This window comes from Octopus bimaculoides, chromosome 2 (genome assembly GCF_001194135.2).
Source record: "Octopus bimaculoides isolate UCB-OBI-ISO-001 chromosome 2, ASM119413v2, whole genome shotgun sequence".
NCBI classification, from domain to species: domain Eukaryota; kingdom Metazoa; phylum Mollusca; class Cephalopoda; order Octopoda; family Octopodidae; genus Octopus; species Octopus bimaculoides.
Genome location: NC_068982.1, coordinates 123263295 through 123277553, shown reverse-complemented (window position 1 = coordinate 123277553; position 14259 = coordinate 123263295). Strand labels below are relative to the sequence as shown.

The following is a 14259-nucleotide window of genomic DNA, read 5'->3' as shown; positions in this document are numbered from 1 at the left end:
ATATATATATATATATATATATATATATATATATATATAAGTAATAAACATAAATAAAGATATACATCATCATCATTTAACGTCCGTTTTCCATGCTGGCATGGATCAGGCATATACTCATTAACATGAGAAACACATTTACACACATATCCACACAGAGATAAATATAAATAGATGTCTTAAGAAGCTGGAAGCAGAAATGGATGACACCCAAACCTAAGTTCAATCGATTTGTGGCACAATTAAAATATTGAAAACTTTTCAAAATTTCAGCATAACAACAAAAGTTATGTCTCTTAGTTCAATTATTATTTTGTTGACTGAATAAAAGTTGTACACACACACACACACTCAACATCCATATGCACACACTTATATTTGATTCCACACGATTTTCACAAATTCACCTTCAAAATCAGTTCCAATTTACAAAAAATCTTAACTATAATACAATTTAATGTTTATGTATGTGTGTATATACACACATATATATGCATACACATACACACACACATATATATATATATATATATAAATATATATATATATACATTATATATATACACACAGATGCACATATATACATTATATATATATATACATTATATATATATATATATATATATACACAGATTCATATATGTACATTATATATATATATATACACAAATAGATGCATATATGTACATTATATAAATATATACACATAGATGCATACATATATAGACAGATGTACATATATACACACATCAATACATACGAGTATGTGTGTGTCTGTGCCATTATTGACAGATAGATGTGTACATATATATACGCAGACAAATGTGTGTGTGTGTGTGTGTGTGTGTGTGTGTGTGTGTGTGTGTGTGTGTGTGTGTGAATGAAAGAAAACTAAAAAGAATAAAGCAAATGATATGCAAATTTAAGATTAGAAAAAATATATTTCCAAATTTTCATTCATTTTGATAAAAAGCTTCCTTGGAATGCAAACCGATTCTGCACAATGTAGTAACTGATTGCTTTTTATTAAAATAAAACATTTCTTTTTTTTTTTTTCTGTAAATCACAGGTTAGGAGGCTATTGTTGTTCTAACATATGATTTCGAGCCGAGATATTTAAATTTGAGAAAATAAAAAGATAAAATTATTATTTTTTTTTTAAAACTCAGAATTGATAAGTTCAATTACTACCACAAGATTAATCCAACATCAGTGATGATACACAGCATGTAAGAAAACTGGTATGGAGTAAAGGTCTTTAAATACCTCAGTCTAGTACTTCTAATATCTACAGCTACTGTACCAAAATAAAAAATTTTTTTTTCAAGTTTAAAAAATAAAAAGGAAAAAAATAAATGGAAAAACAGATCTTATGACAAGACCTTCATTATAGGCATAGATATGCCTCAAAACATTTGTCTGTTTCCACAGTATCCCTTAAATAATATCAAATAAGTAATGGGGTTTATAAAGAAAAATGTTAAAAAAGATTTTTAAAAAAACATATATACACAATTGTAAATAAATCAGTATACTCTCTTTTGTTTTTCTTGCATATTGGGTTTTTTTCTTCTTTATCAAGTATTCTATTGAAAGGAAATTTTATAATAAAAGTACCAATGCATTTCATAAGATTGGAGGTAGAGTTATGACAAAGATTATATGAAAGAGAGAAAAGCAGATAACAGACTTCCCATGAGAATGGTTTGCATGTAAGTTTTCACTGAAATTACATGGGATTGAGCAGCTAACCATTCCGAATGTGATGGTAGGTGATGTGAAGAAAAAGAAGTATAGGCACTATAACATCTAAAGTTGAGAGTTATTCTATGTCAAAAAATAAAAGGTGGAGTGATATTTCAGCAATCTAATAAGACATACAGCTTTAAAGTACTGTAAGGTGTGTGTGTGTGTGTGTGTGTGTGTGCGCGTGCGCACACTCATGTAGATGGATTGAGAGATGGCTACAGGTGAATATATAAATGAAGAGATTTAGACAAAATTAATAGGGATAGATTAACTGATAGATGAACAGATAGATGGCTGAATAGATAAGTAGATGAACAGGCAGAAAGATAGAGAGTGAAGGGGGATATATAATGAGAGAGAAATATAACTACAGAGCAGAATATATAGATACTGAGGGTGATAGGGAGATATATGGAAAGGGAATGAAAGGAAAAGATTGATCAGGCTAGAGAGACAAAGAGAGTATGGATAGAAAAAGACAGTAAGAAACAGATATACAGGAGACAGAAAGAGGAGGGAATAGATAGAGAAGATAAAGTAGACCAAATTTAAATTTTCATAGTCTATTTTTACTTTCCAGAGTAGCCATGGGAAATCTAGTTGTCTCTACAAAGGGATTATTTTAAACTTTCTACCACATTTATCTGTGTTTGAAATTTTACAGACAAAAAAAAAATTTGCATTGGAAACAAATTGATAGATAGACTGACAGGCAAAGCCTAAAGGTAGGACAATAGTTCAGAAGTTTTGAAGAACAGAAAGGTTTTCTCCACATGACCAGCATTGTGGTGGTAGGTTTAAATATCAAAAGACAACCAGGAAGCAACTGCTGCAGAAATCCCAATATTCCCACCAAAAGAGACCCATTTACAAATCCCCAAGAAGGCAATTGGATCGTATCGATGCAAAATCACCATCATCATTTTCAACGCAAGGCAGTCTTTCCATCTGTATCGATAAACAATTGAAGCCCAGATCCTGAAAAGAGAGAAATATTACATATTAGTACAGGTTCAATAGCAGTTGATGGAAAAGATATTGATATAAAAATTTAACCAGTGTTTTAAACTATGAATACATACTGTGTGAATTAAGCTTCATATTTCTCCATGAAAACTTTACCAAATATAATAAGCTTGTTGCTATATAGTCCAAGGTTGTGTCAACAAGAAGACCTGCAGCATGAAGTTAATCAAACCAAATCATGAAGTTAATCATATCACACATTCAGAGCACCAGGTGTATCATTCTTTCTCCTGGTTAAGGACTACACTGCACATGCTAACATGCAGTGGCAGTGCAATGTTGCAGTCTAGAAAAGGAGGTTATTGTCCCACTGTCCAGTCTAATTCTGTACATCTCTGCTGCTATTTAGCCACAGGTCAACTTTGATGCAGGTCACTTATGATGAAAAGAATTTCAGCTGTCATTATTATGTCTTCTTTAGAAGAGTCTATAGCTTTGATATCTAATATGGCCTTCCTTCTTTTAATATGGTGCGATTTGAAAACATTTAGTTAATATTTCTAGTATGTTGAGTAAACACATAGAGGTTCCCCTGTATGTAGAATTTCAGGGTAGTGTTTGGAGTTAAGAGCTCTGATGATACGTGTGTGTGTGTGTGTGTGTGTGTGTGTGTGTGTGTGTGTGATACACTGTGTGTAAGTAAGATGGTGAATTGATAGAGTTGTCAGAGCATTGGTCAGAAGTCCTCATAGTATTAGTTCCAGCTCTCCATGCTTAAATACTATCAAGATGAATTTCATCCTTTCAAAGTAGATAATAATAAGGTATCAGCACAGGGCAGTGGATTGGCAGAACTGTTATAGGATGGAGGAAAATCTGACAGCAACACCTGTGATGCCAATGGTAATGCCAAGCAGCAACAACCCAAGTTGGTGGCCTTTCCTTTGGGTGAGTGTCAGAAATGTGTAGAGGGGAGACTGGCATGCATGGTCAACTGCCAGTTTTTCCCCCAACAAAATCTCACACAGGCCTGTACATGCTTGCATATGTTCAATCTTGACCGCAGAGGACCCCATATGCTAGAATGACATGAGTATCAAGGATCATTAAATATGAGGTAGTTTTCAAGTGTAGAAACAAAAACTGTAGCCACTTTTAAGAATAGCGTAACATACTGAAGGTTTAATATATTATGAAACTATCTCATTACATTCTCAAGGATCAGGTGAAATACTGTCACAAAGATCATCACTTTTTAACAACTGCTTTCTACACCAGGAAAGGTCGTACTCGATTATTCCTTTTTAAAAACGTTTTCGGTGAAGGAATTTTAGTATACTAGGGGAGACAACTCTCAAATTGCTCTAATATTTGGATAGATATTACAAATTAAATATAATTTTCTTTTCCTTTTCTCTTGAGTGTATTCAGCATAAAAAAACCCATTTTCACAATTTCAGATTGCTTAGGAGACCAAAAGGAGAAAAAAAAAAATTTTATGCATGCTTCACCAAAATTCTAGAAGACTTCAAGAAAATTTAATTATTTTCTGTGGGATAGTTTCAAATTTAATGTAAACTTAAGGCTTATTACTGAATTTGCTTTAGTTTGTTTTAATTTCCATCCATTTAATTGAAAGAGGATCTAACACAGTCATCCAAGTTTTCAAACTTAAGAAATACAAAATCTTTAAGCTTCCTTGTTATTTATAAAAATACTTCAACTTATTTATCATGAGTAAAATTTTCAAATATTTCTGCAAAATATTCTTCTACAGTAACACTTTCATCATCTTAATCCTCTCTGTGAAATTAGGAACACAGTCGACAGCAAAGTACAAGATTTGTTTGTATTGACCACCAACTGATGTAACACAGTTTAAGAGTTCTGATTCATATCCACCATACTTTATAAAAACCATAGCTGCTTAACATACAAGAAATAGCAGCCAAATATTCCTCACATTACACTCTACTTTCTTAAAAATATTTAGTCATATTAGATAATGTAATCTCTGATACACAAAATGAAAGAATGATCCAGGCTGAAACACCTTTGATCAGGTCCACTCCATCAGAACTGACAGAGGCTTATCAACAACTTTGTTCTCAATTCCAAGAAAAAGCAAAAAGAACATATGTAAAAATAAAGAAATGTAAATCCCACTCATCAAATATATGTAAAAAACACATGGTATATAAATTGTTTTAATAGTTAGAAAAACTATATCTTACGTTCTTCACTGTCATCAAGGCGTAGATCTGTTCCTTTTATAAGTTCTTCTACAAGGTCTTCAGCATCAACTCTTGTTGAATCTACTCGACGTTCAATTGGGTCTTCAAGTTTCTAAACAAAAAAAAAAAAAACTTTTTTATGAATTTAATAAATTCTCATACAATATATTTCAATGACAACAATTACTATTATATCAACCTGCTTTTTTTTTTTTTTACTCAATAATAATTAAACTTACCAAATTCCCCTCAAAATATGTACTAAACAATTACTGCTAATAAACTACCCGGTTTCTAACACAAAAAGTATTTGAAAAGCAATGATTTATCATGGTTTAAGATTTATTTTATGCTGACTTAGGTTAAAGAGATGCTTCCATACTTTCTAAATCACATAGAGCAAGCATCGTCTGTATAGCTAAAAGCTTAATTTAGAACATATTGGACGTACAAAGTAGCATACCGTTTAGTATGCAATCAGATAAAACAGGATTTTGTTTTTGTTTTTGTTTTTTTCACAGACCAGTATCGATAATAAAACAATTACAACATGCATTCATAAAAAGAGCAGCCTCTTTATCACAGTTTAGAAAGACTCGACAAAATTACACGATGATTAAAATAGAATTCAACAGTATCAACATTTCTTGTAGTCATAAAAAAAAAAACGTTTTCTTCTCTTTCTCTCTCTGATCCAGAAAGTTAAAAAGATTAAGAGAAAGGAAAGGAAAAAGATGATCGAAACGAAATGTCAATATTTTCAAAACTGCATAAATTATCTCCCCTATATTTAGTAGCTTTAGAGTTATCCCCCTTTAACAATACATTTAAAAAATTTGCGTGCTATAAATAGTCTAACTATAAAGCGGTCTAAAATAACGTTTTAAAATTACAAAATTGTTAAAATAAAATGCTAAAACATATACAAATATACGCTCCAAATAATAATATACATATTGATCAAAGAGTAATGTATTTACAAAGATTTAATGTGCAACAAAAGAATTGTTTCTGATTGTCACCAAAGACAAGCAATTTTGAAAGGAGGAGGTTAGTCAAATACCATTAACATCACCATTTGACTGATAAATGCAATGCAACAGTTATGTATCTGATCTTCTGAAATGAATTATCACAATAATTAGATTATTTCATTATGTCTCATCTTTTGCATTTCTATTCATACAACACATCGATCTAATCATCATAGAACTTATTCCTGAATTTGACATTCTCTCAAATTGAATTTGAATTTGGAGCAGTTTGTTTATCCATTTCCTCTTCTCTACATAAAAATGTCTGACGTCAGGGTGACTTCTTTACAGACACCTAAATATTACAAAGACCAAAACAGTTGTCTCCATCTAAGCTACATGTTGATGAAAGAAATAATTGTTATTCCATTCAATTACATTGCTTTGGTAAATATTTATAATTATTTCAACCCAACTCTCAAATAGATGTTTCATTTACAGGCTTGTTTCTATAAAGGATTTTACACATGTCAAAATCAAAAGAATATATTCATAAAATATGCTCACATAAATATTTCCAGATACTTACACGTCTTCTTTCTATTTTTCCTGAATCGTTCAAAGCAGATCCTGCACTCGGACTTCTGAATAATAAAAGAAATGAAGAATGAATGCATGTGTATATATGTGTGAGAGTGCATTTATACATACAAACATATATGCATGTATACACACACCATTCTATATAACACAGCTCAATGATAAACTCCTCAGAGAAAACTTGAATATACTTCATAAGTGTGTATATAAATGTGTACTTTTATAAGTGTGTACTTTATAAGTGTGTATATTTGCTTATATCAAAATCAATGCAATAGATATTAGCAATACTCAGCAATTATTTTGTATATATTTGTATATATAATACACATAGTACATATGTATTGTGTGTATATTATATATAACATAGAACATGTATATTTCAAATGCAGTGTGTGTGTATATGTACAGTAATCCCTTGCCATACCATGGTTCACCTATCACGATTTATTTAAGCATATGATAATTCCGCTGTGGTGTTGTTTTGCATTTATAATAAAATATATACAAATTGTAAAAATAATGTAAAAAATATACAGTATTGTTTCTACTTCATGGATTTTCACCTATTGCAGGGAGTTTTGGAACGTAACACCCATGATAGTCGAGGGATTACTGTCTCATCATCATCATCATTTAATATCCATTTTCCATGCTGACATGGGTTATGTGTGTGTGTGTGTGTGTGTGTGTGTGTGTGTGTGTGTGTGTGTGTGTGTGTGTATGTGTGTGTGTGTGTGTGTATGTGTGTGTGTGTGTGTGTGTGATTGTATGATAGCTGTAAATAAGTACCAGTGTCATTCACTTCCAATGTTCTGTGAAAACATGCCTGGTTGTGGGCAAGTATTAGCTTACTTGGATAAAGGCAATAGGGAAGGCTTCTAGTCATAGAAGACATCTGCCTCAATAAACTCTGCCTGACTAATGTGAACAAAGAGAAGTGGACAAAGCAATGATGATGATAATGGTACATATATGAATGTAAACACTTTGAATGCAAAGACTTCAGTGGAAAGAAGATAAAAACAGAGTACTCAATACTGGAGGTAGATGACAAAATATATGACATATTAAACTGAAAGTTCAAATTTCTTTTCATCTCTTATTGTCAAACAAAATCTGAACAAGAAACTATTTCAAAGAATTTTCAGACAAAAACAAAGAAAAAGATTTGATTGGATCCCTGTGTGATGATAAACTTGAATTCAAAAACATTATTTGACTCTGTGTGTTATATATATAAAGCAAAAAGAGAATATTTGAATGAGTGAATATAAAACTAATTATAATAAACAAATAAATCTAAGGCCATTCATGGTATACTGTAATAGAAAAAAACATAGTTTAGGGTAAAGTAAGAAGGAAGGAAAAAGAATGCAACAAAAACCTATAACAAAAAAAGAGAAAGCAGCTGAAGGAGATATAGAGAGAAAATATTGATACTTAGAATGTCAAGTAAAATGATAAAATACAGCCTAATAGATGACAAAGAAATAGTTAAAGAGAAAACAAAGTTGAAATTGAAAACTGTCAAAAATTTCTAATTCTGAATTTCTTGGTTGTGGATCAGACATGTTATATAGAAAGTTTTCCAAGTTATGCAAACAAGTGCTCAGGATGTCAGTTCTTGAGTTCGCACTCTCAACTAATATTGAAATCGTTTTGTTTAAATGTAACACAGTTTAAGAGTTCTGATTCATATCCACCATACTTTATAAAAACCATAGCTGCTTAACATACAAGAAATAGCAGCCAAATATTCCTCACATTACACTCTACTTTCTTAAAAATATTTAGTCATATTAGATAATGTAATCTCTGATACACAACTCAATTTCTTTGTACTGTTGTGCTTGAAAGCAAATGCAAAAGCAAGGATATATCATTTTATCTTAAAGGTACTGAGACAATGACATAATCTCCAAATATATTACAAAATTTTGGAAATGAATATCCTGTTTTGGTCAACAACAAAATCTTGTGCAAATAAAATCTCATCTTAAATTCATTTTCTGATGTAAGCCACATATTTTCTTTTTTAACCAATTCCACCTTTATACAAAATATATTAAGGAAATAGAAAGCCGGTTTCCATTACATGAGTAGTTACACAGGTTCTTGAAATTATGCCTTCACTCAGTTACAGTATTACTATTAGGTGACATATTTTCTGTTAATTGGAATAAACTACAAGACGTTTTGTAAACTTTAACTGAATTTCTTTCTATATCTCAAAAATAGTAATATACCACAGGATATCTGTGACAATTATAGGCCTGTTTTATATTCCATCTGAAAGTATACCTAGTAATATTTATCTTTATTCATGCACCCAGTTAGATGTTTCCTCTTTGTTTTCAATTTCTTTATGTCTTTTTTAACAGTTGCCAGTTTCGTTGTTCAGGTTTTGTTTGATAACATTATCCTTTGTAAATGCAAGGAGTTATTCTAGAAATTTGCATTTAACAGTGTTGCTGTGATAGTGGGGACTATAGTAATGGTGATAGTAGTTGTGATAGCAGTAAAGACAAAAGTGCATATGGTGATATTTGAACCCTCAGGACAGGATTGTGAATGAAGTACACTACCTGTCTCCACTCAGCTGTAGACATTATAAAAAAATATAACAATGTATATATAACACAATTTCATTTACATTACATTTTCAGCAAATTTACTATTGCCTCAGATTTTGTTTTTATTTTTCTTTATTGGTCAATAATTTTTAAAAATCAATTTGATAAAAACTGTTCTTGATTTTTTTTTTTTTTTTTTTTTTTGGTATGTATTTGGTTGGTGACCATGTGGAGACAGCATTGGATCAAGAGAACCCTTTATTTAATCTTGTTGAAGGGCTGGTATCACAATAACCTGCACCTAATACACTCTGCAAAGTGGTAAGAGATAAAGGAATCCAGCTGCAGGAACCGAACCATAGAGAAATGTATAAGTAAGACATATTTCTTTGACCTATCTGAAAGGGAAGTAACTGAATAACGACGAATTCAAACCCTGACAACCTGTACAGTCCAGTTCATGCCAGTATGGAAAGTGGATGCCAAATGATGATGATAATGGTGATAATTCCCTGTCAAATACCAAAACCTTGGAATTTTATTACCACTTGTTCAATTAAGCATGGATTATTTTCCATTAACCCTCAAATGTTTATTATTTTGAATATCAGAGACATCAGAACTGTAAAAAAAACTATTTTTCAACGAAAGTTTTTAAAGTTATTTTCTCATGATTAAGGAACATGGAAATTTTGTAATGGTTCTTCTAGTTATTAAAATAAAATCATTTCATATATTTTCTGAAATCATTAATAGTATATTGTCTCAATGTAATTTCAAATACAAACAAAATATACTCATGGACAAAAACTTACATTACGATTTTCATAAATGTATACATTAAAAAAAATGGAAAGCAGTGCTGCAGGCCAAATCCACTAACCCATTTCAATTTAATATGTCCCCCACTCCACCCCTCCAGATTCTAAAGCTCTGATATTCAAAATATAAAAACCCACACTTGAAAGCATAAGTGCCAAATTAACAGATATTTTAATTGAAAAATATGACCCACAATATGTTAACATAAAATTGTATATGTGTATTCCTAACCATGTGTAGCCATGTTGTGTCATGGGGAAATATTACACTGCTTGCAGACATGTGAGAGTTGGTGACAGAAAGAGCATCCAATCTGCTTCAAGAAACTGACCCATAGAAATATGGATGTTAAAAATGGCAATTATGATGTGGCTTCAATGTTGGATTTATGTATATTTTATAGTGAAGATGAATACATTATGCATCGTATTGTAAAAAAAATACTATGAAAATAGCTTGAAGTTATTATTTGATTTTTTCTTTTCTTTTTTACTTGTTTCAGTCATTAGACTGTAACCATGCTGGGGCACCACCTTGAAGAATTTTTAGTTGAATTAATCGACCCCAGTACTTATTTTTTTTAAAGCCTGGTATTTATTCCAGTGGTCTTTTTTGCCAAACTGCTAAGCTACAAGGATGTAAACACACCAACACCAGTTGTCAGGCAGTGGCGGGAGGACGGATGCACACACAATGGGCTACTTTCAGTTTCCATCTACCAAATCCGCTCACAATGCTTTGGTTGGCCCAAAGCTATAGTAAAAGACACCTGCCCAAGGTGCCATGTGGTGGAACTGAACTCAGAACCATGTGGTTGGAAAGTAAACTTCTTAATAAATAGGTAAAGGCATGACTGTGTACAGTCATGCCTTTACCTATTTATTTAAAAAAAGAAAACAACTTATCCATCCTAATGTACACATTTAGTAGTTCATTTATAAATTGTTCATACTCATATTGCTTTAAAAATCCCACTCATGACGAACTTCTAAAACTTCTGGATTTGGCTCACTCTCTTCTAATTTAGAATGTAGATACATAACAGCCCAGCTTATTTCTAACACTATCATTGTAGGCTCCACTTCAACTTTATTCTCAATAGCCAACCAGTTTCCAAGCTCTTATTTTTGTATATCATCTTCAGTTCTGACAAGAATTTCATTTGTGATGAACTCCAATTCATTGTTAACAAGAATTTTTCTGTTTCTTTGAGAAAATTCATCTTCCTTTCAAACAAATTTGAATAGTTCTCTCAAAGACTTGACTCAACAATGTTGCCTTTTCAGTTTCCAGAACACAGATACCTGAAATGTGTTCAATTTTATCCTGCCTACTTTTAGTGATGATTAGAAGTGGGGTTTTACTTTCATCAAGATGAATTGCCAAAATACATGTAACTCATGCACTTTTGTAACCAATGGAGGGAATATAGATTGATGACACACCCCTTTGATCAATTGTCAGTTGAGATCCTTGGCCCATGGAAACTGCAGTTTCATCTATAGCAATCATGTTTGAGAGATGGTGTTTAGAAAAATCTATTCCATCAACAAAGGACTTAAATGCAAGTGCACATTTAATAATCTCCGTATCTTCCAGTTTGAACAGTGTTGCCGGCCTTCTCAGAAAGTTCATATTGCTGAAGGAAACCATCCAGCCAGTGTTGTGATGCTTTGAATTCTTCTGGAAATATACCAAACTGTGGTAAATTTGCAAGGGCAAATGCTGGAATATCAGTCCTGCAAACAACCAAAGCCTTTGCTCTCCTGTCAGCAACCCATTCAAAGATGACGTCTTCCAGATCAGAAAATAGTGGTTGCTGACCTGATCCACACTTGTGTTTCTCTGCATTGTTCTCTGCATTGTTGACTGAATTTATTGTAGTCTACTCGCCATTTTCGAACCATTCGGAGATCTAAATTCTTTTCTTTACAGAAAACAGCAAGGTTCTTGCCCAGTGATTCCTCCACGATTCCTTTCTTGTACTCGATGGAATAACTCTTTCTTTTGGCACTCATCTTGTCTTGGGGAGAAAATGACCTGACAAATGATTTCTCATTCAATTTCATCATGTTGTTTTCTAGGAGATTTTTGCCTTGAAAGAAAATGTGTACATTTGAAAGCTCCAAACATGGGCTGTCAATTGAAGTAGAACTTCTTAATATTTGAGCTACAAAAGAGACACCAGGATAGATTTTGTGACGTTTTCTTAGCCACCAAAAAGATATTTTGAACAGTGTATACACCATAGTTTGAATCAATATGAAGAGGTTGCTTATTTCTTTCATCTGTCTGCTGCTCTCAACTAAAGCTTATTTTAAGGGAAGGGCTTACATTAAAACCATCCTGAAAAATTATGCTAGGTCTTATTTTCTAGGAAACACGGTAGTTGCTAAAAACAAATGAGATCATCCACACATTTGCATTTACACAGTAACGAGCAGATAAACTTTTGACACCTTCAAAACACTAATATATATATATATATATACACACACACACTATTTTTTAACACAATCTGTCTTAGAGGGGTCTACTCTGGACAAAATACTGCAACTTTCCATCGTTTAAACATGCACATATACTAGTTATGTCATATATATATATATATATATATATATATATATATATACCATAAAACCCCATGTAATTTATGCATATTTTTTGCAAAAATAAAAAATAAACTTTAGGAGGTGTGTAAATTACATGAGTAAATTGTTTCCAGAATTTGTTTGGAAATTTTTGTTTTTGAAAAAAGATGTACAAAATGTAAAAATTTGTACTGGAAGCTGAGTCATTTAATGTCAGAATAGGTTTTTACAGTAAAAATAATGGTTTAAATACGCATAATGAATTTGACTTTTATTTATGCTGGACAGAATAATGTTTACTTTTTCTGTATAAATTTACTAAAACTATTAAATAGTTAACTAGTTTTTGAAGTCTGACATTCATGCTGGTAAACACAGTCCGGGCCATATTTTACATTGCTTGGCGTTTGTACCTATCGCAATGGAGCACACATTTAATTTCTCCTTTGCAGTAAACGATTCATAATTCCTGCTCATACTGACAATAATGGTAATGACAAATTTTTATGTTTGCTTGACATTTCATAAGTTTGAAAGGGATTAAAACTTCAATACTCCATATGAAATGTTCCAACAAGAATAGGCAGAAAAGAACTCTGTTTACATAATCAGTTTGATTGGTCAACTTCCTCTGCCAGTTGAGTAAAGTGTCATCCAAGCTGATGTTTATTGGTAATTCAACTTAATTTGCAATACCTGTGCGTATTTATCAGCTTTGTTTTTGTTGGTAATTCTTAACTTTTCCTGTGATTGTGATTTGAGAAAACATACAGCAGTATGCTAAAGATCAGACATAATCTCTTGTGGGCAAGAAATGTAAAATTAAGTTTATGATAAACAACACAAACACTGCAATTTAACAGTTTTCAATGTGATACCTGTTAAAAAGAAATTATTTTTATTTAATGAAAATTAATAAAATCTAATCATAAGTAAGTGAAATTAAGCTAAATACAACTAAACTGAAAACCTTTTGCCCCTGGCAATTCTGAGAACTTTTAGGTGTGAATTTTACATGAGCAGAAGCTTTTTTAAACAAATTTTATCCAGAAAATCACCTGTATAAATTACACCGGTACACAAATTACATGGGTTTTTATGGTATACTAGCAGCTAAGCCTGGTTTCACCTGGTCGGTTTGGATGAAGTGGCTGTAAAACCTGCTCTGTGTAAGCATTCGACTTGTTTGGGCACACTTACGTTAAAAAACAATCCTAAAATGACTTTTTCTGTCAAAACGCTAAAAATAACTGACTAACAAAAAAAAAAAAAAAACAGCCAAGATTCAACCAAATCAGAAAATAAGCCTAAATACTAAGCGAACAAAAATGAACCATCCCACTTCCATTGCACTCACACACGCACACACAAACACATACACACTTTTACATACACACATATATTCACACAAAGTTGAAACACTGATTTATTTTTTCAGCGTACAATTTTCATCATCCCACTACCAAGTATGACATCACCCCTTCCTTCCTTATTCACTTATTACCCCTTCCTTTCTCATTCATAAACACAAGAATATTATTATAGTTGATTATTTTGGTAACCATGGTAGCTATGAAAAAATATGAAAAAATACAAAGCCCAGCATCACCACCAGATCATTCTACACATCTGTGTAATTTTTCACGCAATTTCACCCAGCCGTTTGACCATGAATCCCAAGACAAGAAAGAACCACCCATGTCAAATTTATATGTATAGATATAAGAGAGAGAGAGAGAGAGAGAGA

At 31.9% G+C, this 14259-nt stretch overlaps 1 protein-coding gene across 1 annotated transcript in view; it reads right to left on the bottom strand.

Moving 5' to 3' along the window:
- Positions 1-85: 85 nt before the first annotated feature.
- LOC106871078 (protein FAM102A) overlaps positions 86-14259 on the bottom strand; it is a 213295-nt gene continuing 199121 nt past the window's right edge. Inside the window, exons 6-8 of the mRNA XM_052965569.1 lie at positions 6513-6567; positions 4950-5061; positions 86-2727 (exon numbers count right to left, since the gene is read on the bottom strand). Coding sequence (XP_052821529.1) covers positions 2675-2727; positions 4950-5061; positions 6513-6567 — 220 coding nt within the window. The 3' untranslated portion in view covers positions 86-2674. The remainder of the gene's footprint in view (positions 2728-4949; positions 5062-6512; positions 6568-14259) is intronic.